Raw genomic sequence first — 24,210 nt, 5'->3', positions numbered from 1 at the left:
AATGGTTAATAATAAATGGTGAACTACACTAGCTCAGTAAGAATATAAACATCTTACCACATATACAGAAAATCAAAAGATTGTAGAAAACATAAAATAACTAATGTATATCTTTTTTAATAAAATTTGAATGCTAGTGCATTCATTATTCATTTAACTAAAAACATTAATATCTTATTAACTCACCTGTAAATTCTTAAATGTCATTTATTATGGTAAAAATCAGAACAATAAACTACAATGCGCATTCTAAAAGATATATAACAATTAACCTTACGATATTTCTAAAACCAGATTCCTACCATACTCATATTTATTATTTCACCTTACTTACCAGTATCATTAGGGTCCATAGGGATCCCCACTATGCGTGGACACGAACATTCATTCTATTAATGAAACGATCGTCCCAATACTTCGTATGATAATGGGCGCCAAAACACACAATCGCTTTAATACCTCATATGGTATGAACATAATTAAAACGATTCCCAACCGCTTCTAGTAAAGGACTTCTCAGCCCCGTACGACTGAGAGTAACGTCCATGGTAGGATTCACCCTATGCACCAAGTTCATACACTCTTTCCCAAGACATCTCGTAAGCCCATTTCATTCAACACCATTAATTCATGCATATCTTTTCTTTTATTTACTATTTATCTTTAAGAGACACGTATATCTGTATCCCAATAATACATGAGTAATGAATTCATATTATAGGGTACATACATAAAATAAGCATACATTATACCGACATAAACGTATTATACACACAATAGAGTGACATAACAATATATATAGAGAGACCTTACCATGTTCGCCATAGAATTTAAAACAAATATATTAAAGTAAGTAGTATGGTGAATAAAATAGTATAATAAACAACTGAATAAATAATTACTGCAATTAAAACTCAAATAGGCACAAACTGACCGGTTACTTGCTTCATTGGTAGCCTGTATTTTAATCAATTAGAGGACCACATATTAACTAAATTTTTCATTTATTATCATTTTATTTTTAATTTTACCGTAACAAGAAAAAAAGTGAGAGATTCTTACACTTGGTCAGTTTTCATAACATCACCTTTTTTATTATGCTTCCCGACGGTTCTCGATTCTTGAATTTCTTGGATTTTCCTGCTAAGATTGAAACGTACGTCAAAATAGCGTGAAAATATGCAAGAAACAGTCAAAAAGACAAAAAATCTTACCGAAGGGTCGTGCTCTGTCACCGGGTCCTCCTTATCCGGCGGCTGTTCATCTCAGTCAGGTCGTTTTCAGCCGGTTCTCAATAAAAACCTGTTTAATTTATGATTATGAGGTGTCTATCGGCGAAAAAAGGAAAAAAATCGAAGCTTATCGGTGGTTTCAGCTTTCTGGTGCGGTGGCTCAGCCGGGTTTTGCCATCCCAACCTCACGGTTTACGATTTTTTTGGTCATCCTGCATTAGAAACATGTTAGATGACTAAAGGGCGAGGAAAATAGAATGAACGAAAAGAGGATACGGCTTACTAGAGCGTTTTTCGATCTCTGGTGCGGTGACTTAGCCGAGCTCCACCGTTCCTCCATCGTGGTTTGTGGCTTTTCTCAGTTATCTTGTATTGAAAACACGTTAGACGACTAAGGGCAGAAAAATGGAGAAAATTGAAAGAAAAATTGCAAACACTGGTGCGTTTTGGGTCTTCGGTGCGGCGACACTGGTGACTGGGTTTCTCCTCCAACCACCTTTATTCTTCTTTTTTGGCGAGTGGGTGTCGGCTAAGGTTAGAGTTTCGGTTTGGAAGAGATGTTTAAATACCCCCTCCCCTTGATTTAGGCCGTTTATCCAAGCTCGCGTGGATCAACCTCAGTCGTTGGATTGCGCTTATTAGGAAAATAAATCTGAACCATTTGATAAAAAATGTGTGGGTCGTTCGATAAAAAATTCAAACTGTTCGTGTACGTGAGAGTGAACACGAGCCGTTGGATCGCCTAGGCACGTAAATCGCCCGCATGACTCCTATATGGCTCCCGCGTAGAGCTCGTGTTAGTGTGTCTTCCATGCAGCGCATTCTGACTCGTCATGCTGCTAATGTAGCCGTCCTACGTTAGGGTTTCGCAAGAAAACGTGTAAACCCGGCCAAAATTGGCTAAAATTGACTAAAACCGATCAGGCTGAAGTGAACCACCACCGTGGGCAATGGAGTTAGTGCCGTGCCAGAACCCTAAAATTGGCCGAAAAGAGTTTTGGGCATTCGAAAGCTAGTGGAGGTTAACCCTATGACATTTATCTATTTGTTTTAAATCATTTATTTGCTCTTTTTTACGTGCCACTGTAGTAGAGACATTCTCGTAATCCTATTGGACATTATAATTTACTGTGTAAGAAATGTAAACTCTAACATATTATTCTTTTCCGCATTTAAATTATAAATTTATTTTCTTTAAGGTTCTGAGCCTTTACAAAATATAATCAATCTCCGTTTAAAACTAAAAAAACAGAGAGACAATCTCCTAACTAGTTTTCTTATTGTTTATAATCTAAGTCTTGATCTGAAATGGTTAATAATAAGTGATGAGTTACACTAACTCAGTAAGAATATCAACGTTTTACCACATATACAGAAAATCAAAAGGTTGTAGAAAATATAAAACAACCAATGTATCTCTTTTTAAATAAAATTCGAATGCTAGTACATTTATTATTAGTTTAACTAAAAACATTAATATCTTTTCATCTCACCTATAAATTCTTAAATGTCATTTATTACAGTAAGAATCAAAACAACAAACTACAATGCGCATTCTAAAAGATAGATAACAATTAACCTTACGTTATTTCCAAAACTGGATTCCTACCATACTCATATTTATTATTTTAACTTACCTACCAGTATTATTAGGGGTCCATAGGGATCCCCACTACACGTGGACACGAACATTCATTCTATTAATGAAATAGTTGTCCCCATATCTCGTCTGGTAATGGACGCTAAAACACATAACCGTCTCAATACCCCATCTGGTATGAGTGTAATTTAAACGATTTCTAACCCCTTTCATTATGGGACTTCTCAGCCCTATATGACTGAGAGTAACGTCCACGGTAGGATTCACCCTATACATCAAGTTCATACACTTTTTTTTAAGACATCCGGTAAGTCCATATCATTCAACACCATTAATTCATGCATATTTTTTCTTTTATTTACTATTTAGCCTTAAGAAACACGTATATCTGTATCTCAATAACACATGAATAATGAATTCATATTCTAGGGTATGTACATAAAATAAGCATGCATTATACCAACAGAAACGTATTATACGCATAATAGAATGACAGAACAATATATATAGAGAGACCTTACCACGTTTGCCGTAGAATTTAAAACAAATATATTGAAGTAAGTAGTATAGTGAATAGAATAGCATAATAAACAACTGAATAAATAATTACTGCAATTAAAACTCAAATAGGCACAAACTAATCGGTTACTTACTCCATTGGCAACCTGTATTTTAAGCAATTAGACGACTACATATTAACTAAAATTTTCATTTATTATCAATTTAGTTTTAATTTTACTGTAACAGGAAAAAATGGTGAGAGATTCTTACATTGGGTCGGTGTCCATAACACCACCTTTTTTACTATGCTTTTCGACAGTTTTCGATTATTGGATTTCTTAAGCTTTTCTGCTAAGATCGAAATGTACATCAAAATAGCGTGAAAATATGCGAGAAACGGCCAAAAAAATAAAAAATCTTACCGGGGGGTCGTGCTCTGTCGCTGGGTCTTCCTTCTCTGGTGGCTCCTCCTATCGATCAGGTCGTTTTCGGCAAATTCTCGGTAAAAACCTATTTAATTTATGATTAGAGGTGTTTATTGGCGGAAAAGGAAAAAAAAATCGAAGCTTATCGGTGGTTTCAGCTTTTTGGTGCGATGGCTCAGCCGGGTTCTACTATCACTCCCTCGCGGTTTACGGCTTTTTTGGTCATCCTGCATCGGAAACAGGTTGGATGACTAAAGGGTGGGAAAATAGAATGAACGGGAAGAGGATACGGTTTACTAGAGCATTTTTTAATTTCTGGTGCGGCGACTTGGCCGAGCTCCATCGTTCTTCCCTCGCATTTTGAGGCTTTTCTCGGTTATCTTGTATTGAAAACACATTAGACAGCTAAGGGCAAAAAAATGGAGAAAATGGGAAGAAAAATTGCACTCACCGGTGCGTTTTGGGTCTCCGGTGCGGCGATGGCTAGGTTTCTCCTCCAGCCACCCTTCTTCTTCTTTTCCGGTGAGTGGGTGTCGGCTAAGGTTAGGGTTTCGGTCTGGAAAAGATGCTTAAATACCCCTCTCCCCTCGATTTATCTAGGCTCGCATGGCTCAACCTCAGTCGTTTGATTGCACTTATTAGAAAAATAGATCTAGGTCATTTGATAAAAAATTCAAACCGTTCGTGCACGTGAGAGTGAACACGAGCCGTTGGATCGCCTAGACACACAAATCGCCCGCGTGTCTCCTATGTGGCTCTTGCATAGAGCTTGTGCTCCATGTAGCACGTTCTGACTCGTCATGCTGCTAACGTGATTGTCCTACGATGCCCACATTTCTCATCTTTACGTTTTGAACCCTATTTTCAAATTTCTATTTTAGATACATCTCTATTTTATTTACAGTTTTATCATATTTTTTAAAATTATTTTCAATTTCATTCAAAATTTATATTTCTAAAAAAAATTAAAATTACACTTTTATTATTATAAAAAAAATTAAATTACATCATTACGACCCTAAATTTCAAGCTCAAGAAGTTACAATAAGTCAATTAACAAAGCTTAAAGAATATATTAATCAAAGAGAGGTTATATTAATGAAAATTAAAAATTTAAGATATATATGAATACAAAAGATAAATTTTTGGATCGAAATTAAATATTGTAAGGGATTATTGGCCAATTTTGGAATAATAAAAAGTTTAGAGATAATAAAAATAAGAAATAGGAAAAAAAAAAAAGAAATTCAGAGATACTAAAGAATACAAAGTAAAAAGATAAAAAAAATACTACATAATTTAGATGATATTAAAAATCTAATATATGAAACTAATATAAAAATTAAAAATTATAATGGCAAAAAGATAAATAGTTAAACAGAGTATGATAAAATATTATACTATAGTAATCTTGATTTTTAATATTTTATACTAATTTTTACGTTATTTATTATTTGATATATTTATAATTTTATTTTATTATATTAAAATTAAATAGTTATCGTGACATCAAAAATTAATTTTTATAAAAAAATAAATTTAAATTGGAACACATTAAAAAAATAAAATAAGAATTATTTATTGTTTCGCATTTTTTTAATATTAATTCTTATTTAAGATTAATTTTTAAATTTCAATCCTATTATTCAAAAACTTAAAATATTTCTTCACACTGCCTATAGTTATGGATAAAAAAAATAAATAAATTAACTTTTTAGATTTTCAAATAAAATATTAAAATATAATAAATGATTAAATTACGAGGTCAGATTATTGTATTAAATTATATTTATTAATTTAAATTTAGTCTCATAATAAATTGCATTATTCTTTTGTTTAATAAAATATTTTTAAAAAATAAAATTTACAACCTTATAATTACGGGATTTTATTAAAAAGAAAAACATATTAATTTAAATTAAAAATCTACACCGTATGAGTATCGACGAGTAAATCAAACATTAAATTTTAAGAAGAGAACAAGGAAAGAAAAAAAAACCTCCTGGAGAACGAAAAGACTGTCTCAGGAGCAACAGAGGCGTGTTTCTTTAACCATTTCTCTCTCAAATCCTTTTTTGCAAAAGCTTTGCATTAGCCTAGGGCAAAGGACTTATTCCCTGCTCAATCTCCATCCCTGAAAGGTACAGTCTCTTTAACAGGTTACTCTCTGCTGATTTTTGCTTAGCGAGGTGGAGATGGAGATGCTAAACCCCATGGAGCTACTCCGATCAAATCTCTCTCGGGTTCGGATTCCCGAACCTACGAATCGCGTCTACAAGCATGAATGCTGTGTCTCCTTTGATACTCCGGTAGACTCTTAGCTTCCTTTTCCTTTCGCTACTGTTCTCTTCCGTTTGGTTATTGAGAATATTCGTGACAAGAATTTTGCAGTGAAATCTAACCCGAAATTGCCACCATTACCAGTTAGGTTCACTCAAAAACTTAGTTCGATGAATGTTTGAATGCTGCGTGCTTCTGACAAGTGCCGGCGATTGCAGTGTCATGACATTCTAATGAATGTCGGCATTCTAATCAATGTCGGTGTCATGACATTCTAATGAATGTCGGACTTTCTTGAAATTCGTATTCGACTGTTAATATCTGGATTCCAAGAAAGTTAGTTGAATGGCAAGACAGTTCTATAGCTTCGGCTAGCTCAGTCATGGCTAGTGTTTATCGGGTTTCCTTCACAATAGTGTACAAATTTGAATAACTTTATTGGAGGTTTTTCTTTTTCTTCATTTCTTTTGCGTCAAACATAACATTTCCAGTCATTTCCCGTGCAAAAAGATTAACAGCTTTCTTTTCTTCCTTATTGTTGATATCATGTTTTTTCTTTTTGATGCGGTCATAAATATATCTTTTTATCCTATGCTGTCCTTGTTTTGATGCTATACGAAAAGAAAGGCAGCTTGTGCAGTTTTAACTTAGGAAAGACAATCATTCCAGTAACCTAAGAACTGCATAAAGAATAGCACTAATTGTCACTCTAACACACTGAACTTTTCCTTCCTCAGTTTTATTGATATTGTAACTGCTAAGGCTTATATGTTTTGTTGTCGTTGTTTTGATGAATGTCAGCGATCTGAAGGTGGGCTGTATGTAGACATGAGCACGTTTCTTGCTTTTGGAAAGGATTACGTGGCTTGGAACTATGAGAAGACTGGTAACCCAGTTTACTTGCATATAAAGCAAACAAGAAAGTTGAGTCCTGAAGACAGACCTTTGAAGAAACCAACTCTGTTGGCTATAGGTACATAAACTTAATTTCTCGTGCATGTTATTTTGGGGTGCTTGATATCATGCCCTAAGGTGCTGTCTGTTTCTTTCTTTCATGATTTTTCATTTTGCTTCTAGCTTCTGCTGCTATTTGGACTGCACTAGAAGTTTTTAAAGAATGCATTTTTTGTTGACTATAAATTGTTACTTTGATACCGGAGCATTTGTGAATGCTTGTGAAATCTTATATTGTCACCAATATAAACATGCATTTCTTTTTCAAGTATGTTTTGCTAAGTTAAAGAAATCCATTCTCCTTAAAAATTACGGAAAAAAATGGACTGGAGACAAGGAGAAAAAAAAGGAAAAAAGGAAGAGTGTCATGTAATGTATCATAAACTACAAAAATTATGTTCGCAGTGGTTTTCTATTCTTGTGGTTTAAAAAATCTGATTGTTATGTGCATGGTGAATTCTGTGCTTTGCATGTAGTTTTTTCCTTGTCAGATGGAAGGGGAAAATAATTTTAATAGATTCCATTTTCCTTCTGAATTATCATATTTTTTTTGCAGTTTTTTGCCCTAAACATATAATAATTACAAGGCAGTTTTTTGCACTTTGTAGCGAATTCTACGGGGAAAATTAGTTTTTAGTAAAGCAGATACATGTGTTTGGTAAAATTCTCTTTTACTTGGCTATATTTATTTCAAGATCAGCGGTAAATAGTTAGCAATACCTAGCATCTTTTTAGAGAGGATATACATAGCTATCGGTGAAAATAAGAAATCAAGAACTAAACAAAGGTGTCCCTCAGAAAACAAAATGGCCAAGATTCCAATGATCTGAGTCTACTTTGGTTCAGGACTACTTATTAATGCTGTGAAAGCCTTTAACCAATCCCTTAATTTAAGCCTGATAATTTTGTTGTGGACAAAAAAGAAAAGATTTCCACTCTGCTTGAAAAAGAAATCTAGGCTGTTAAACCCGTTCTTGTTGGTCATTGTTGCTGTAAAAAAATGAGAAAATTCTTTGAGTAATTAGATTGCCACCAGATTTTTGAAGTAATTAATCTTTGCAATTTGATTTGTTTCCTGGAAGGTTGATTAATTGAATTTGCTATCTATTATTGTCATTTGTGTTGTCAAGATCTTTTTTAATAATTAATCTTTGTTTTTAGGCATTGAGGGTGGATTTGACAACAGTGAAGCTGAATATGAAGAAACTTACAATATTGTCTTATTTCCTGATTACATAACTCTTCCATTTCCTTCTGTGGAGTTACCAGAGAAGGTGCTGGTTGTCTTGTAGTTTTCTTGTTTTTATCTGAAAATATTTCCTCAATCCCAAGCGATATTGATTGATCATATTTTCCATAAATTACTGTAGGTAAGATTGGCAGTTGATACTATCTTAATGGCTGAGGGTGCTGAGAGGAAAGAGCAAGTTGCTGCCTGGACTGCTGATAAGAAGCAAACAAGTGCATATGCACTGACGTTGCAACAGATTGATACTGGTGTTACAATTCCTCCAACTGGTTGGAAATGTTGCAAGTGTGACAAGAGAGATAATCTCTGGCTAAATCTAACAGATGGAATGATACTCTGTGGGAGGAAAAATTGGGATGGCAGTGGCGGTAACAACCATGCCATTGAACGCTACAAAGAGACTGGCTACCCTCTTGCTGTAAAGCTTGGGACAATTACTGGTGATTTGGAAGCAGCAGGTAATGCTTCGCAGTTTTGCAAATTTGTCAAATAACCTCATGCGGTTAACTATGGTGACATGATCACAAGCTAGGATGAATTGATTGAGCAACACAAGAAAATTTCTATGGAGATTTGAGCTCTAGATAAAAGTGATCTATTATGCTAGGAGTTGAAAGAATCATTTGTTTTGTTTTCTTGCTAAAGAAAAAAGCTTCTTGAGTCCCATATACATTTCTTGGTTTTCATACACTATATTCTTCAATTTTCTAGTCTGAAAATTAGTTGAAAAAGTTATTGCTACAATCAATACCCTGTTATCCATTCTATGGTTTTGTACTGATGGTACCTGTTTCATATTGTTTCATTGTTTCCAAACTGATAGGTCATTGAGGTACTGAAACTCTGAAACTTAAGATACTAGATTTAATATTGTTGCAAGAATATGTTTTTAACTAATATGGATGCTTTCAAATATTGTTAGCTCTATTATTGTTAGGTCTAGAAGCGTCTTTGCTTGTTATTGAAATGTTGCAGTCTAGGTGAAATAGCTGATGGGAATTCAACCAATATGCTTGAGCAGTTGATTTTTTGACTCTTTTTCCTTGAGCATCTGAAATGTCTTTAGAACTTACCATAGCTAATGTATTGTGGCTGCTCAGATGTTTTTTCTTATCCGGAGGATGACAGTGTTTTGGACCCTCTCTTAGGGGAGCATCTGGCATTTTTTGGCATTGATTTTTCATCTTTGCAGAAGGTTAGTAATATCTGAATGTTTCTTCATGAATACAATACGTTTTAGACTTTTCTTTTCTTGATGTCATTTGTGGATGATAAATCTTTCGGCACTGCTTCTCTTCAGGATTATTAAGATATGTTATTGTGTACTCAGTTTATGATTATGCAGCATTCTGTCTTATGAATCATGATTGACTTTACAGCTCCCTGTGCCCATTAATTTGGTATTAGTCATCAATTCCAACCTCTTTGGATTCACAAGCCCTTCTCATCCATATATCTTTAAAACTAAGGATGATAGTCCTAGTGGAATCAGCTTTCATAATTGATTTTTGAGGGTATTGGATTAATTAGTCCTTTGGATTTCCAATCTTTGATTTTACTACTTCTTTTATTTCTGATTGTTAATATGGATAATTCATAAGGTTTAGTGAACCTGCAACATATATGCACCATCAATGCACTTCATTATGATGGTCCTGGATAAGCATAGATCGGTCGACTAAGCATGATAATGATTATTGACCTAGACGGTGTTATTTAAATAATCTGATATGGACTTTGTAATAACTGATGGTATATTCTTTTTAGCTTACTTGATAAATGGGTTATGTTTATTATCCGAAATGGATCTCTTTCTGGTCCCTTGTCTCTACTAGGACTCATTCACATGTGACTTTTTTGGACCATTACTTACTTTCCATACTTTGCTAAGGCTTTAATTGTTATTTTCTTCTTTTTCATGGCTTTATGTGTTGCTGGTTTGCTGTGTTTGCTGAAGTTACTAACCTTTCTTTAAGCATTTCAGTCACATTTTCTTCCTTTATCTTCAATTTATGTATTTTGTGCATTTTGACCTCAATTTTGGTTAGTGGAAGTTTTTGATGAGTGTTTGAAACTGTCGTAAGGTTTTTTTCCCGTTTTCAGACTGAAATGACTACTGCTGAAAGGGAACTTGACCAGAATACCAACTTCGATTGGAACCGTATTCAAGAAAGTGGACAGGAAGTGGAACCAATTTTTGGTCCAGGTTATACTGGACTTGTAAATCTTGGGAACAGGTTAGCTAGTGCTTCATACAATGGTGCCAGAGAAAAATCTATTTGCTTATGTTCTCTGTTTCTTTAGCTTTTTTTTCAAAAAAAAATTTCAGTTGCTACTTGGCTGCAACCATGCAAGTTGTGTTCTCAACACAATCTTTCTGTTCAAGGTTAGTTGCCTTTTATCTATCTAGATCTCTATCTTTCCATCTATATATTTATCTATCTATTATCTCTCTCTCTCTCTCTCTCTATACATATATATATATATTTGTTTGTGATTGTTTGCTAACTTTTGGAAATCTTGTCAGGTACTACACTAGTCAAAGCTTAAAAGTGGCATTTGATACGGCTCCTGCTGATCCAACTGTGGACCTTAACATGCAATTGTGAGTTACCAGCTTGTCCAGTGCTTCTTCCTTTCTGTGGTTCTGACTCTATTAAGTATCTGCTCTATCATCTTTATAAAGTACAATCACTATTCATCATTGTTTCCCGGTTCCCAAATGAACTGATCATCTATTCATGTGAAAAGATTCATCCTTGTTTACCCAGATTAATTGTTGATACACATAGTTGATATGATTCTTTAATAAGACATTGAAGTTCAGAATTATTTGCTTAATTCCTCGAGTAGTTCTTCATTCTATTTCCCGACTTCTCTTTTCTTTAATTTCTTATCCTTGTTAGAAACATCGTCCAACTGATTTTCTTATGGAACAATTTATTTGCTTAGGTAGTAGGTATGAAGAAAGGGTTTGCATGGTTTGGCAATTATTACTTTCTAATGCTTGTTGTTTTATGGCAGAACTAAGCTGGCACATGGTCTGCTGTCCGGCAAGTACTCAGTTCCAGCACTGGAGGTATAACAAGAACAATAATTATTATTTGTTTCCTTTCTTGGTTGATTCATTTGTGTTCTTCATTTATCTTTTTTTTTTTTTGGGATAATCCAGAAAGATGATACTTCAAATGCTGCAACGTCACCAAAGGATGCTGTAAGCTTTCTAGAAAACAATTAATCTTTTATGTTGAGTTTGTTCTTTTGACAAGATTGTACTTTTTGGAATTTTAAATGAATAATTTTAAACTTTACATGTTGAGTATATATTTTGGCTGGGTAAACTACATTGGGATTCTTGGATTTGGGCATAATCACAACCAATTCCAAAAAGCTTTTTGTTCTTGAGTGACCTTCGTGCCTTCTCAGTGTATATATATATTTTTTCTTTCAGGAAAAAAAAACAACTAAAGGCAAGGAGTTTCTAGAATAGGCAACTGGTCCTTCAGTTAAAATATTAGAAAGTTTTTGTAAACTAAAAATGCACTAGTTTGTCAGCTTTTACATATGCTTTGATGTTCTTCTAGCCGTGCAATTTGAAGACTTTGCTTTGATATATATATATGTATATATATATATATATATGTACACACATGCACATGTACACACACATAGACAAACATCCCACTTCTTTTACGAATCTCGGAATTCTTGTTTAAGTTATTTTTAGATACTTCTACCTTGATAACCATTTTATTGTCCATTTAGTGAGTTGAACAAAGTTGGTATAAACATTTTTTTAAATGAGGATCGAGTTGCATACTTTGGAAAGCATGGACTCTGTTATAATTATGCCTAAAACTCAGAAAACCCCATCTAATTTTTTATTTTAGCATTAGATTTGTGCTATGTTTTGCTTTTCTTATACTATGCCGAATTGTCTTGTATTCTCAAGTGCAAGTTATAAAATTATCTGCTAGTCGCATGTTGTCTAATAATCTCTATTCTAGTTCTTAACATTACCCATAAGTTACATATTGTCATATTTATTTATATGCTGCGCAACATCTAGATGTTGTCTTATTGATTCTTCCTATATATCCAACTTGCTAATTTTGTTAATTTTTCTTTGGGGCTATTTTTTTTTCTTTTGTTTTTGTTTCTGTTTTCTTCCGCATTTGGATAAGTAGAAACAGGAAGGTATACCTCCTCGTATGTTCAAGACTGTTATAGCTGCCAGTCATCCTGAATTTTCTACCATGAGACAGCAGGTATGTTCAGCATCTTATAATTCACATATTTAGGAGGCACTCTCTCTCTTTTTTTTTTTTTTTGGAGAATGATTCAGGATGCAATCTCTGGTAGAAAGGTCTGTGTTTCTGTCCTTTGAATAAAAATGAATGATTGTTTTCCTATAGACTATGGCTCAAAATTGTAAGCTCTACGAAACTAAAACTTTATGATTTTATGCCCTTATGGTGGTTGTTTAATGGGGAAGACCAATTAATGAAACTTACAATCGGACATTTTGAGATCTTCTGTTTAAACATAATAATCATCCCTGATTTTTGCTCTTTTGTAGGATGCCTTGGAGTTCTTCCTACATTTCGTCGACCAAGTTGAACGTATTAATGCTGGAAAACCTGAGTTGGATCCCTCGAGGAGTTTCAAGTTTGGTGTGGAAGATCGCATTTTGTGTTCCTCTGGGAAGGTTGCTTACAATAGAAGGCTTGATTACATTCTCTCCTTGAATATTCCACTGCAGGAAGCTACTAATAAAGGTATTTTCTGAAGCCATAACTTCTTGTCTTTTTTCAAACTTGCTTTTTCTGGCCCAGTTTCTTAAATCTACATCAATTTTTGTCTTATTTTGAGGATCCAGAAGAACTAGAAGCTTTTCATAAGCTGAAAGCAGAAAAAACATCAGAAGGGAAGGATTTGTAAGTTCAGTCGCTTTAAAATTCATGTTTTTCCCCATGAATTTTATGGAATTGTGTTTAAAGATATCTAGTTCTTGCAGATCCAGTGATGAAATTGTACGTCCAAGGGTGCCTCTGCATGCATGCCTGGAAAACTTCACAGCACCAGAGGAGATACATGATTTTTACAGCACTGCCTTGAAGGCAAAGACGACAGCAATCAAGTAAGCTTATTTTTTATCTTCTGGAACTTGCCAAAATCAAGGAAAAACAAGAGAAGAAAAGTCACATAAAACAAAACAAATAAAAATTCTACATTAGGTTTTTCTTTTATGAGATTTACCATGCATCATTTATATGTATGTATTCTATTAAAGATGTACAGTATGTAATAATAATAACAATTGAACTGAGGTTTTCTCGCAGACCCTGAGGCCCGTTGTTATATATTTAACGAATTCTGTATGGTTGTGCTTTTTAGGAAATTCTTGGTCCTTATATCTTTTTATTGAATGGTTAAAGCCAGAATTATCAACTGTGGGTGGTGAATCACATTGTTAATACAAGTCATTGCCCTTTCATGGTTTTGATTTTCACATAGGACTACCGGGTTAACGTCATTCCCTGATTATTTGGTGCTGCACATGCGGAAGTTTGTTATGGAGGAGGGCTGGGTACCAAAGAAGCTGGGTATGTTTTCTGTGGTTAGGTTGCTTCTCTGATGGATTGTTATTGTGTTGACTTAATTCTGCTTACCTGTGCTCATCATGTTTGTTAATCCAGATGTCTACATAGATGTGCCTGATATTATAGATATTAGTCACATGCGAAGCAAGGGCCTTCAACATGGAGAGGAGCTGTTACCAGAGGGTGGTATGTAACTTCTTTGGAATTGGCAAAAGCCTTAATGGATGTATTTATGGTTAAAAACCTAGATTTTTTTTTTTCATTAGCTGCTTCAGTTTCATTCTTTGCCACTGATGCTGGGGATACTTCTTATTACTTTTCTAAGATGTCAAACGTTGACTAAATTATACAGGTCAAAGATGTATCAGCTGTGTTTAGATAAGTCCAATATATTTTGAGGCATTCTATTTGATTTTCATCATTGTTTCTGGAGGGCAAGTCTTCGTACTATGAAAGTGATGACAAACCACCACGGGTGCCTTATCTGCACCGCAAATGGCAATTCTACTCTGGTCGTGTGGTGTTTGCTCATCTTGTTGCTTTGGATTATAGGCATTACCCTGAGACCGACCAAGTTTTTTCTTACTGCTTGGCATTTTTGCTTTTACTAGTAGGAGGATTCCTCAAGTATGGAAAAATATCTGTCCTTTTGGAATAGCCTGAATAATCTGGCAATGGAGCCACCACTTTAGTTGAGGGAGTTGCCCAATACAAATTGTGTTTCTTCTTTGAACTTGAGAATTTTTTTTTAAATAAAAGGAAAATATTATTATGCACAAGGTACCAAGGGGGTACCACCCGAATATAAGGTAATTATATGTCAATCAAATGGTTTATGATAACATCAAAGTTAAACAAATTTTTGATGCCATGACCCGACAAAATAAATTCAAAAGTATGAATCCATTTATTTCTAATTTTTGTAAAGTTAGTCTCTATACCCTCAAAAGCTCTCCCATTCCTTTCCTTCCACACCATCCAAAATATAGGAAGTGGAATAAGAAACAAATAATGTTTTTTATTTTACAAAAGTCCACCCATGTCCACAACTCATTACTCACACTACCAGTCATAACTCAATTTAACCCTAACAGCCCAAAAATAGAGGTCCATATGCTGTATGTCACTGGGCAGAAGAACAATAATAAATAGTTGCATGATTCCTCAACAGCATGACATAAGTAACATCTATTAACAAGCACATTCCCCTTCCTTTTTAGAATGTCCGAAGTCAAAATACATTCATTGACCGCTTCCCACGCAAAAAAGCCATTCTATGAGGGGCTTTAGACTTCCATATTTGCATATAAGGAGCTGACATTCTGCGGCTGTTATCCTTCTTAGTTAGACAGCTATACAAAGATTTCACTGAGAACCCTTTCTTCTCATATAGCTTCCAGATTCTTTTATTTTTTTCTTTATTCAAATTCATGTCATTCAGGGACAGTAGCAGACTGCTATACTCATCAATTTCCCAGTCTTGCAGTCTTCTCTTCACCTTCACATCCCACACCCTACCCTCCCCCACATCCTCATACATCTCCTCCGCCTCTGCATCCATATTGCAGCAATGTCAAAAATTATTTTGAATCTGTCTTTTAAGCTGAAGTTCCCCATCCATTCATCTTGTCAAAACCTAGCTCCATCATCCCTGCCAACCTTTCAGCCCACACAGCCCTTGATGCTGTGGCTGTCATCCCGAATCTTCCTCCAAAGGCTCAGCCCGTGGGGCTTAGGACTTGAGATTTTGTTTTGGTTTTTGACTCTTTACATTTTACTGTTCTAGTCGAGGACACGCAGTATGTAAAGAAGGAACTAGCTTGTCGAATTTATTCGGAAACTTAAACTTAGTTCAATTATGGGAGAGGATGAAATTCAACTCCAAACGAGTTCCTAGTTGAATTGAAAATTACAGTTTCAAATTCTACTAATTTTGATAGGAAATAAAATGTACTGTTGAATTCCCACTGAAATAAATTTGAAATTTTCATCATTTTGTGTTTCAACTTAGGTATATATTTGCAAATAAATTATACAAAAGTAGTTTATTTGTTCCAAACACACTGGAGTTGGTCATTTTATGGCACACATTTTATTCTAGATCTTGCTACCTCTTGTTCATTATTTTTGTCCATGCTCTTTACAAAGAGAAAAAGAAGGATGAAGATACTGACAATTGATACTTTATATTTGTCTGTCCATTATGTGCATGGGTAGCTCCTGGAGACGAAATGGAATCAAATAGGCCTGTTGCCAATGAGGATATTGTTTACCAGCTTGTCTCAATGGGATTTAACAATCTTCATTGTCAGAAAGCTGCTATAAGCACCTCAAATGCTGGGGTTGAAGAAGCAATGAACTGGTTACTTTCTCACATGGATGATCCTGGTAGTTGGACAACTGTCACTTCATCGCAAGACCTACCTCCTTGAGAGTTGCAACAGACTCTGGGTTATGTTGATCTATTATAATTGATATATCGTATTTCCTTCTGTAGATATAGATGCACCAATTTCCCAGGAGGCCTCAACTGTTGACCAATCAAAAGTGGATATTCTGATCTCATTTGGTTTTCATGAAGAGGTTGCTCGAAAGGCACTGAGGGCATCGGTAAATATGTTACTGCTCTTTCTTTTTTAGGTGGGTGGGTGGGGGTTTGATATTTGACTAATATCCTGGCAAATCTTTTTAACTATTTCTGGAATGTGTTTGAATTTTACCAGGGGGGTGATATTGAGAAAGCAACAGACTGGATATTCAACAATCCTGGTGCTTCTGCTTCAGCAGATATGGATACTGCTACAAGCAACACGACATCTGTCCCAGCTGATAGTGAACTACCTGATGGAGGAGGGAGTTAGTTTCTTATCCTTTTTCTATTATTAGTTTGTTTTCTTTACATATGCTTGTTTTACTTTAGTATTTGAAGAAAGCTGTAAAGTTATTTCATGGTTTTTTTCTATACTATTACATTATTTATGAGGTTGGATACCAAATCAATATCCCTCCCGAAAGTAGCACAAAAAATATACTTATAAAAGGTTTAGGAAACTTTCTTCTATTTAGGATTCTAGTATCAAATCTAGATCTTTTTTTTCCTCTTAATTTTCTCCTAATACTTCTGCATATTTCTTCTCTTGGATGTTCTCCTAATAATTCTGCACTCTTCCTCAAGTTAGGCATAGATGTTGATCATATCAAGCTTGGAGCTCAAGTCCTCTAAGTTCTTTCTTTGCACGGCCTTAATCAGTATGTCCACTGTTTGTTGGTTAGGCGAAATGTATATCACATTGGTTATCACTTGTTCTACCTTCTCCTTTATCAAATGTTGATCTATCTCAACATGTTTAGTTCGATCATAGTGAAGCGGATTCTTTACTATACTGATTGCAGATAGATTGTGATGCAACATGTTTGTGGGATTAGAATACTCAATCCTTTTTACACGTGAGAACCGCATTCCTTCACATATTCCTGGTGCCATAGCATTGAATTCTACCTCAGTGCTACTTCAAGCTACAGCAGGTTGTTTCTTGCTTCGCCATGTTGCTAAATTTCCCTATGCATACGAGCAATATCCAGAAGTTGACCTTCTACTCATAATAGATCCTAATTAGTCGGCATCAATGAATATCTCTACATCTCTTTTTGTGGTTTTTCCGAAGAACAATCCCTTCCTTGGTTTCACTTTTAAGTATATTAAAATTCGATTCACTACTCATAAATATTCTTCAGTTGAGTTATTCATGAATTGACTTACAATTCGATATTTAGCCTAGCGTGTGAGAGATATATCAGGTTTCCAACTAATCTCTGCTATTGTCCCTTGTTTACTGGAGGACTTTCCTCTTGTGCTCCGAACATGATAATTTGGTTCCACTGGAGTGTTTACTGGTTTACACCCACTAATTCTTGTTTCCGTCAACGAGTTAATTACATACTTTCTTTGTGATAAGGTGATTCTTTTCCTGGAACGTGCTACTTCTATCCTAAGGAAGTACTTCAAATTCCTTGAGTCTTTGGTCTCGAATTATGAGACAAGTATTCTCTTGAGTTTGAAGATTTCTTCTTCGTCATTTTTGGCTAACACCATGTCATCCACATAAACAATAAATACAACAATTTCCTTGTATGGGAGTGCTTCATGAACAATGTATAATATGTTTGGCATTATGTGTATCCATACGATTTCACAACCCTATTAAATCGATTAAACAACAATTTAGGAGATTGTTTCAATTCATAAAGGGGTTTCTTCAATTTACAGACCATATTCATATTATCGTATGTCTCAAATCTAGAGGGATATCCATGTAGACTTCCTCTGTGAGTTTCTTGTTTAAGAAAGCATTTTTGACGTCAAGTTGTTAAAATGGCCAATCAAAATTTGCTGTCGATGATTATTTCATAAAAAAAAAATTCTCTCAGTGATAACAGCACCCGAGTTGTGTTTAATTTTGCAACATGGACAAATATTTCGTGGTAGTCAATACCTTATGATTATTTGAATCCTTTAACAACTACCCAAACTTTTAACCTGTCGACTTTTTACTTCACAGTGAAGACCCACTTGCAACCTACTATCTACTTTCCTTCTGGTAATCTTTGTGAGTTCCCATTTACCATTTTTCTTTAGGGCCTTTGTTTCTTTCAACACAGCTATCTTTCAACCTGGAGTACTCATGGCTTCCTCAATTGTCTTGGTAACATGAGTGTTATCTAGACTTGTTACAAATGCATAAAATTGAGGTGATAACCTTGTATGTGATACAAAATTGCATAAAGAATTGTTTTTACACAATCTTACTCCATCTCTTAGTGCGATTAGACGATTAGCTTTAGTAACTTCCAGTGTGATCAGGTTGTGTGTCAGAACCTTCGTTCAGGGTTGATATTTGGCTATGCTCAGGTGTTGGAAGTTGCTGCTCTATATCCTCTTTCAGTTTCTTTGTTCTGGAGTAAATAATCTTCCCATTCTTGGCTTGTTATGGGTGTGAATAGGTAGTTCTCTTCAAAATCCTCCTGAGTAGACTCAGATTCTAGAATTTGTGATTCATGCTCGAGTATTGGTTACATGTAATCAAATAGAGCTTTCTTGGGTGGGCAATAATTTAATAGTTTGGTTAATCTGGTAATCTTCCCTTGTCCAATCCCAAATTTGGGATTCTTCATCTGAATTTCAGATTTGGGATAAAGTTGTTGCTCAAAGACAGTAACATCCATAGAAGTATAAAATCATCAAGTTGCAGGTGAATAACATTGTATCCCTTTTGGTTTGAAGTACACCCTAGAAATATATACTTTACTGATCTTGGATCTAATTTGCCACAGTGTTGTGCTTGAATGTGAACAAATACAATCTACCCAAAAAAGTTTAGTGGGATAGATGAAATGGTTTTGTTATGTGGGTAGGTTTTGAGTAATTTCTGGATTGGTGTTATAAATTTTAGTACTCGAGAAAGCATTCCATTAATGGTAAGTAGCAGTGGGTATGGCTTCCCCCTGGAAGTGATTTGGCACATTGGATGAAAAAATAAGTGATCTAACTACCCCAAGAATACGACGATTCTTCCTTTTAGCTATCTCATTTTCGTTGAGGTGTATCAACGCATAAATCCTGATATATAATGCTCTGTTCTTCTAAATAGCTTCGAATGACGAGTTTGAATTTTTAAAATATTTCCCCAACTTTTGACTTTTTTCTCATTAGGTAAACCCAGGTAACTCTGGTATGTTAATCTACAAATAGAACAACCACCTACCCTGATAATATTTTTTTATTCTTGATGGTTTCCATACATCACTATGGATCAAGAAGAATAGACCGGACTCTTTATAAGGCTGAATCTGGCAAGTGCTCCGATATGTTTTGCAAATTGACATATGTCAAACTAAAGTTCTTAAAATTTTTATTGAATAATGAAGGAACAAGCCATTGCAAGTAACTAAACTTTGGATGTCCTAATTTATAGTGTCACAACATGATTGCAGTATTACTATAAGAATTAAAACAGGAAAAATCAGAGGATAGGCACTAGTGTGATTACTGGAGAGAATATAGAGTCCTGAGTGTACTTAGCATTATCAATTGCCTTCCCGAATGTAGTTATTGAAATTTAACATTTAAATAAAATTTTGCAATAATTCTCAGTTCTTGAGTCAGTTTATTAACTAAAAATAAATAAATTGCAACTTAATTCAGGAACATCGAGTACATTGTTTAAATTTATGTTTTTCAATAAACATACAGTGCCTATTCCAACCACCTTTGGTAGAAACTCATTTGCAATTTTGATATAGATTTGTTTATGATATGGGTTATATGTTCTGAGCAATTTCAAATTACGGATCATGTGATTTGAAGCTCCAGAGTCTATAATCTATGCATTAGTTGAATTTGGAGATTAGATGAGGTATTAGTAAATTTACCTGAGTGGGAAGCAGATCTAGTGCCTAGTACTGGATGGTTAGTAAATTTATCGAGTACTCCATCAGCTCTTTATTAAAAATCAATTTATCTTTCCATTGATCACCCGATACTTCAGCTTCCATGACTATGTTTCCTCTCAGCTCATGTGGAATCCAATACTAGGTTTCCATGCAACTCTCTTTCCATATTTTCTTTTGTTTCTTTTCCTCCTTGATTTCAATTTTGTTTCCAATCCGGTGATTTTCTGTGAAGCTTCTAGCAAATCTTCTTTGAGTGACCCAACTTTCTACAATGATCGCACTATAACTTTTCCTTTTTTTTTTGTTTCGTCTTTCATTGAAATGATCGAGTGTTTTGAGCAAAAAGTGTTGAACTTTCGAGAATCTGAGTCTGTTGGATTCCCGAGCATGATTTTTTGTGCTTTTTTCCATACACACTTCTACAAATACTTTGTGGAGAATGAGACTTAGTTTTACTCCCAAGATTCTTTCTTGGACGTTATCTAGTTCTTGTTAAGGCCAAGAAGAAATTTGTACAGCCTTTTCTTTTCGATGATTTTGTGATACTAAAGATTTTCTTTTGGGCAATGTCACCTTTACTCTTCATACACATCAATTTGTTGCTAGTTTCTTGTCAAGGCATTGAAATATTGGGTCACTGTCAAGGCACCTTGTCGCAAGTCATGAAGTATGCTTTCTATCATGAAGAGTTCTTAAGGAGTTATCTGTCTTGGAATACATTTCACGAGTTGTGTCCCAGATTTCCTTGGTCGTCTTGAATAGGAGGAAATTCTACCATATTTCATTTGTCATTAAATTGACAAGCCAAGACATTATCATACAGTCTTTGTCTTTCTAAGTTTAGTACTTTGGGTCATTTATGGCTGGTAGATTAGTGGTTCCTGTATGATGGTCATCTTTCCCTTTTCCGCGCACGAATATCATGACAGATTGCAACCAAAGTAGGTAGTTTTGGCAATTTAACTTGTGTATGGTGATGAATATCATCGGATTATCCATCCCATTGTTCCCCATTAGAATAGTTTCTATGAATGTACGACTTTTGGCTTTGAAGTTTGAAGATGGTCTGCCATGCCGTACTTAGGCATTTTGGGTATTCTAGGTTAGATGGAACAGAGAACCATATTAACCTTGAAGAAAGCTGTAAATTCTATTTCATGGTTTTCTTCTATTCTACTACATTATTTATACAGTTGGATACCAAATCAATTTTTTAAAAATAAAAGTGTGATATGTATTGAAATAAGGATGCCAAGGGGGTACAACCCATTTACAATGTATTTACAAGTCGATTAAACTATCAACGACAAAATCAAGGTCATTTAAACATTCGATGTTATGTCCCAATATAGTGGAACCAAAATAATGAAACCAACTGTCTATGTTTTTGTTAACATCTACTTCTATTCATTCAAAAGCGCGATTGTTTCTATCTTTCCAAAGAACCCCATTATGGTGTGAGGGATAAGTCTTAAGTTTTTCCTGTTGCAGCAGAAGCCTTCCCATTCAAGAAGTTCAGCTGAAATTATGTTGTTTCTGACCCAAGGCAGTCCCAATAGGCCAAGAATAGAGTTCCAAAGGTGTTGTGAGATTTCACAGCCAAGGAGCAAGTGATTGCAGGTCTCGAAGTTGTTTTTGCACAAGAAACATCTGTTAACAATCGTGATACCTCTTTTCATTAGGTTGTCAATGGTTAGAATGCGACCTTTTGCTGCTTCTCAGGCAAAAAATGAAATTTTTGGGGTTGCACCAGATTTCCAGATTAGCTTGTGAGGGAAAATTATGTTATTCTGAGTGAGATTACCCACCATGGAGTTGTAGAGTGATCTGGCAGAGGACGTGCCGTGTTTGGAGGGTAGCCATTTTAGTTTGTCCTCCCCGTCATAAACCTGAATAGCAGACAGAGTCTGTAACAAAGTTAGATATTCTTCTAATTCCCAGTCTTGTAAATTTCTGGATACTGACACTTGTCAAAGACCTAGGCTGTCATGAACTACAGCATCCTTAACCAAAATGTTTTTCTCTCTGGTGATATCATGAATAAGGGGGAATCTTGTTTGGAAAGTAACTGTGCCGTGCCAAATGTCTGATCAAAATTTGATTTTGTTGCCATTCCCAATGATCCATTTAGAATGTGAAGAACGAAGTTGTTAAGATTCCAAATATTCTTTCATAGGCTAGTAACGTAGGTGCTGTTTTTGATTTTGGAGTGATTGTGATAGTCCCCATTGAACCATTTCCATAAGATGATTGATTTCCAAAAACTGCTACCTTCATTCCAGAATCTCCAAAATCCATTTCCCAAGAAGGGACTCGTTGGATACTAAATTAGTATTCTCCAAAAATAGGATAGATAGTATATTCTTTTCACTATTTAGGATTATAGTATAAAATCTAGACCCTATTTTTTCCTCCTACATTTTCTTCTAATATTTCTGCATATTTCTTCTCATGGATTTTCTCATAATATTTCTATGCTATTGAAAGTTTAAGTTGACAAAAAATCTTCAGACAGATGGTATGAGATTAGTTTTAGAATTTCAATCCCAGATAACTGATTATATGGAATTAGATTGTGTCCAATGAAAACAATGATGATATCTGTTTTATTTATAGGCCTTTTTTCTTATAAATGTAAAATCAACTTTCATGCAGGATACAGGCTTTTCGGCATAGTGAGCCACATGGGAACATCTACTCAATGTGGTCACTATGTGGCTCACATCCTTAAAGATGGGAGATGGGTAATTTTCAACGACAACAAGGTTGGAGCTTCTATCAACCCCCCCAAGGACATGGGGTACCTTTATTTCTTTGAGAGGCTTAAGAGCTGAGAATTGGGAAAAGGTAGGAAATATTTTCAAATTTTTGTTAGAATCCTGGTAGTCAGCAGTATATTCCTGGGGCGCTTTTGTTGAGTGGCTTTGAACTGCTGACCATGTCCAGCGGCATGTAGAAATTTCTCAAAATATTGTAAGAACTGTTGTTCTCTGGAAAGCAAGAATTGGAGGTTCCTTCGCCATGTATTTTTCAAATAACTTTCCTTTTTTTCTGAAAAAAAAAATTTGAAAAGAAAGGTCAGCAGAGGAATTCGTCTTTGGTGTTTTTTTCTTTTGTGCCATAATCTGCTCTTCTACATGCTCTCAGTTGTCGTGACAGCATTTTATCGTTATATACTGATTTTTAGGGGAATGCTTTGCAGTATACAAAACTTGTAGTTCCAAGAATTTTTACCTCAAGTCATTTTAGATCAAAAGGTAAACAAAACAATTGCTTGGGATTATCTGGGTCATAATATTTTCTTCTTGGTCAGAGCTGGGGTTATTGTTGCATTATCTGGTAGTGTCAGGCACAGTCAGAATTTATTGGATTTAGTCTAAAATGTGTTGTATATGCTAGGCAACTGTGTTTGGCTGATACAAAACTTGTAGTTTCATGAATTTTTACCTCAAGTCATTTTAGTTCAAAATGTAAACAAAACAATTGCTCAGGATTATCTGGGTTATAATAATTTTTTTTCCGTCAAAGTTGGGGTTATTGTCGCACTGGAGTACTCTAGTAATGAAATTCTATTTGCAGCTCGAAACCCCTCTTACTCTATGCATGTATCATTTGTTTGCCAGTCTTCCATCGGGAGTGCAAAATTCATGTTAGTGGGGACGTGCCAGTATGCCACCTAGACAAGGTCTGGCAAGTTCAGTATCTTTTGGTCACTACAATTTCACAACCAACAAAATTCAGGAGCGGCTAGTGTCCCTCCCATTCTTAGGCCCCTTCAATCAAGTCATCGTCCTCTAGCCCCTTTGTAAATGTTTCATTCTTGCGAAATGAGACTCGGGTTTGAAATTGCATTGGGAATGCTTCTCTTAGCGGTAGGAAATACATTTTAGCAGTGATAAAAATCAAATTTAAAAGC

At 35.0% G+C, this 24,210-nt stretch overlaps 1 protein-coding gene and 1 long non-coding RNA gene across 3 annotated transcripts; both read left to right on the top strand.

Moving 5' to 3' along the window:
- Nucleotides 1-5,711: 5,711 nt before the first annotated feature.
- On the top strand, nt 5,712-23,386 carry UBP14 (ubiquitin-specific protease 14). 2 transcript variants are annotated; one of them, XM_088218862.1, is made up of 21 exons: nt 5,712-5,796; nt 5,918-6,067; nt 6,840-7,011; nt 8,154-8,266; nt 8,363-8,699; nt 9,342-9,436; nt 10,345-10,478; nt 10,571-10,627; nt 10,769-10,846; nt 11,266-11,320; nt 11,414-11,455; nt 12,429-12,509; nt 12,821-13,019; nt 13,121-13,178; nt 13,259-13,381; nt 13,759-13,847; nt 13,941-14,030; nt 16,062-16,232; nt 16,342-16,454; nt 16,568-16,700; nt 22,950-23,386. In XM_088218862.1, the coding sequence occupies exons 2-21, from the start codon at nt 5,954-5,956 to the stop codon at nt 23,126-23,128; spliced, it is 2,433 nt and encodes an 810-aa protein (XP_088074988.1). In that variant the 5' UTR covers nt 5,712-5,796; nt 5,918-5,953; the 3' UTR covers nt 23,129-23,386. The 2 variants fall into 2 exon arrangements, with proteins under 2 accessions (XP_088074988.1, XP_088074987.1); XM_088218861.1 differs by having other exon boundaries at nt 5,716-6,067.
- Nucleotides 16,707-22,074, top strand: LOC148266536 (uncharacterized). The gene is made up of 2 exons (XR_015818715.1): nt 16,707-17,093; nt 17,238-22,074. It is a non-coding gene; the product is annotated as an uncharacterized LOC148266536 (long non-coding RNA).
- Nucleotides 23,387-24,210: the final 824 nt, after the last annotated feature.

The sequence above is a fragment of the Carica papaya genome, chromosome 4 (assembly GCF_054855325.1).
Source record: "Carica papaya isolate Zhongbai chromosome 4, ASM5485532v1, whole genome shotgun sequence".
Taxonomy (NCBI): domain Eukaryota; kingdom Viridiplantae; phylum Streptophyta; class Magnoliopsida; order Brassicales; family Caricaceae; genus Carica; species Carica papaya.
This window is presented reverse-complemented; position numbering and strand designations above follow the sequence as displayed.

Bases quoted from the DNA above. Each gene is read 5' to 3' on its own strand.
- UBP14 (XM_088218862.1), top strand. From the start codon at position 5,954: ATGGAGATGCTAAACCCCATGGAGCTACTCCGATCAAATCTCTCTCGG. The intron at 10,847-11,265 runs GTGAGTTACCAG...GTTTTATGGCAG, and splicing joins GTGGACCTTAACATGCAATT to AACTAAGCTGGCACATGGTC. The intron at 12,510-12,820 runs GTATGTTCAGCA...GCTCTTTTGTAG, and splicing joins TTTCTACCATGAGACAGCAG to GATGCCTTGGAGTTCTTCCT.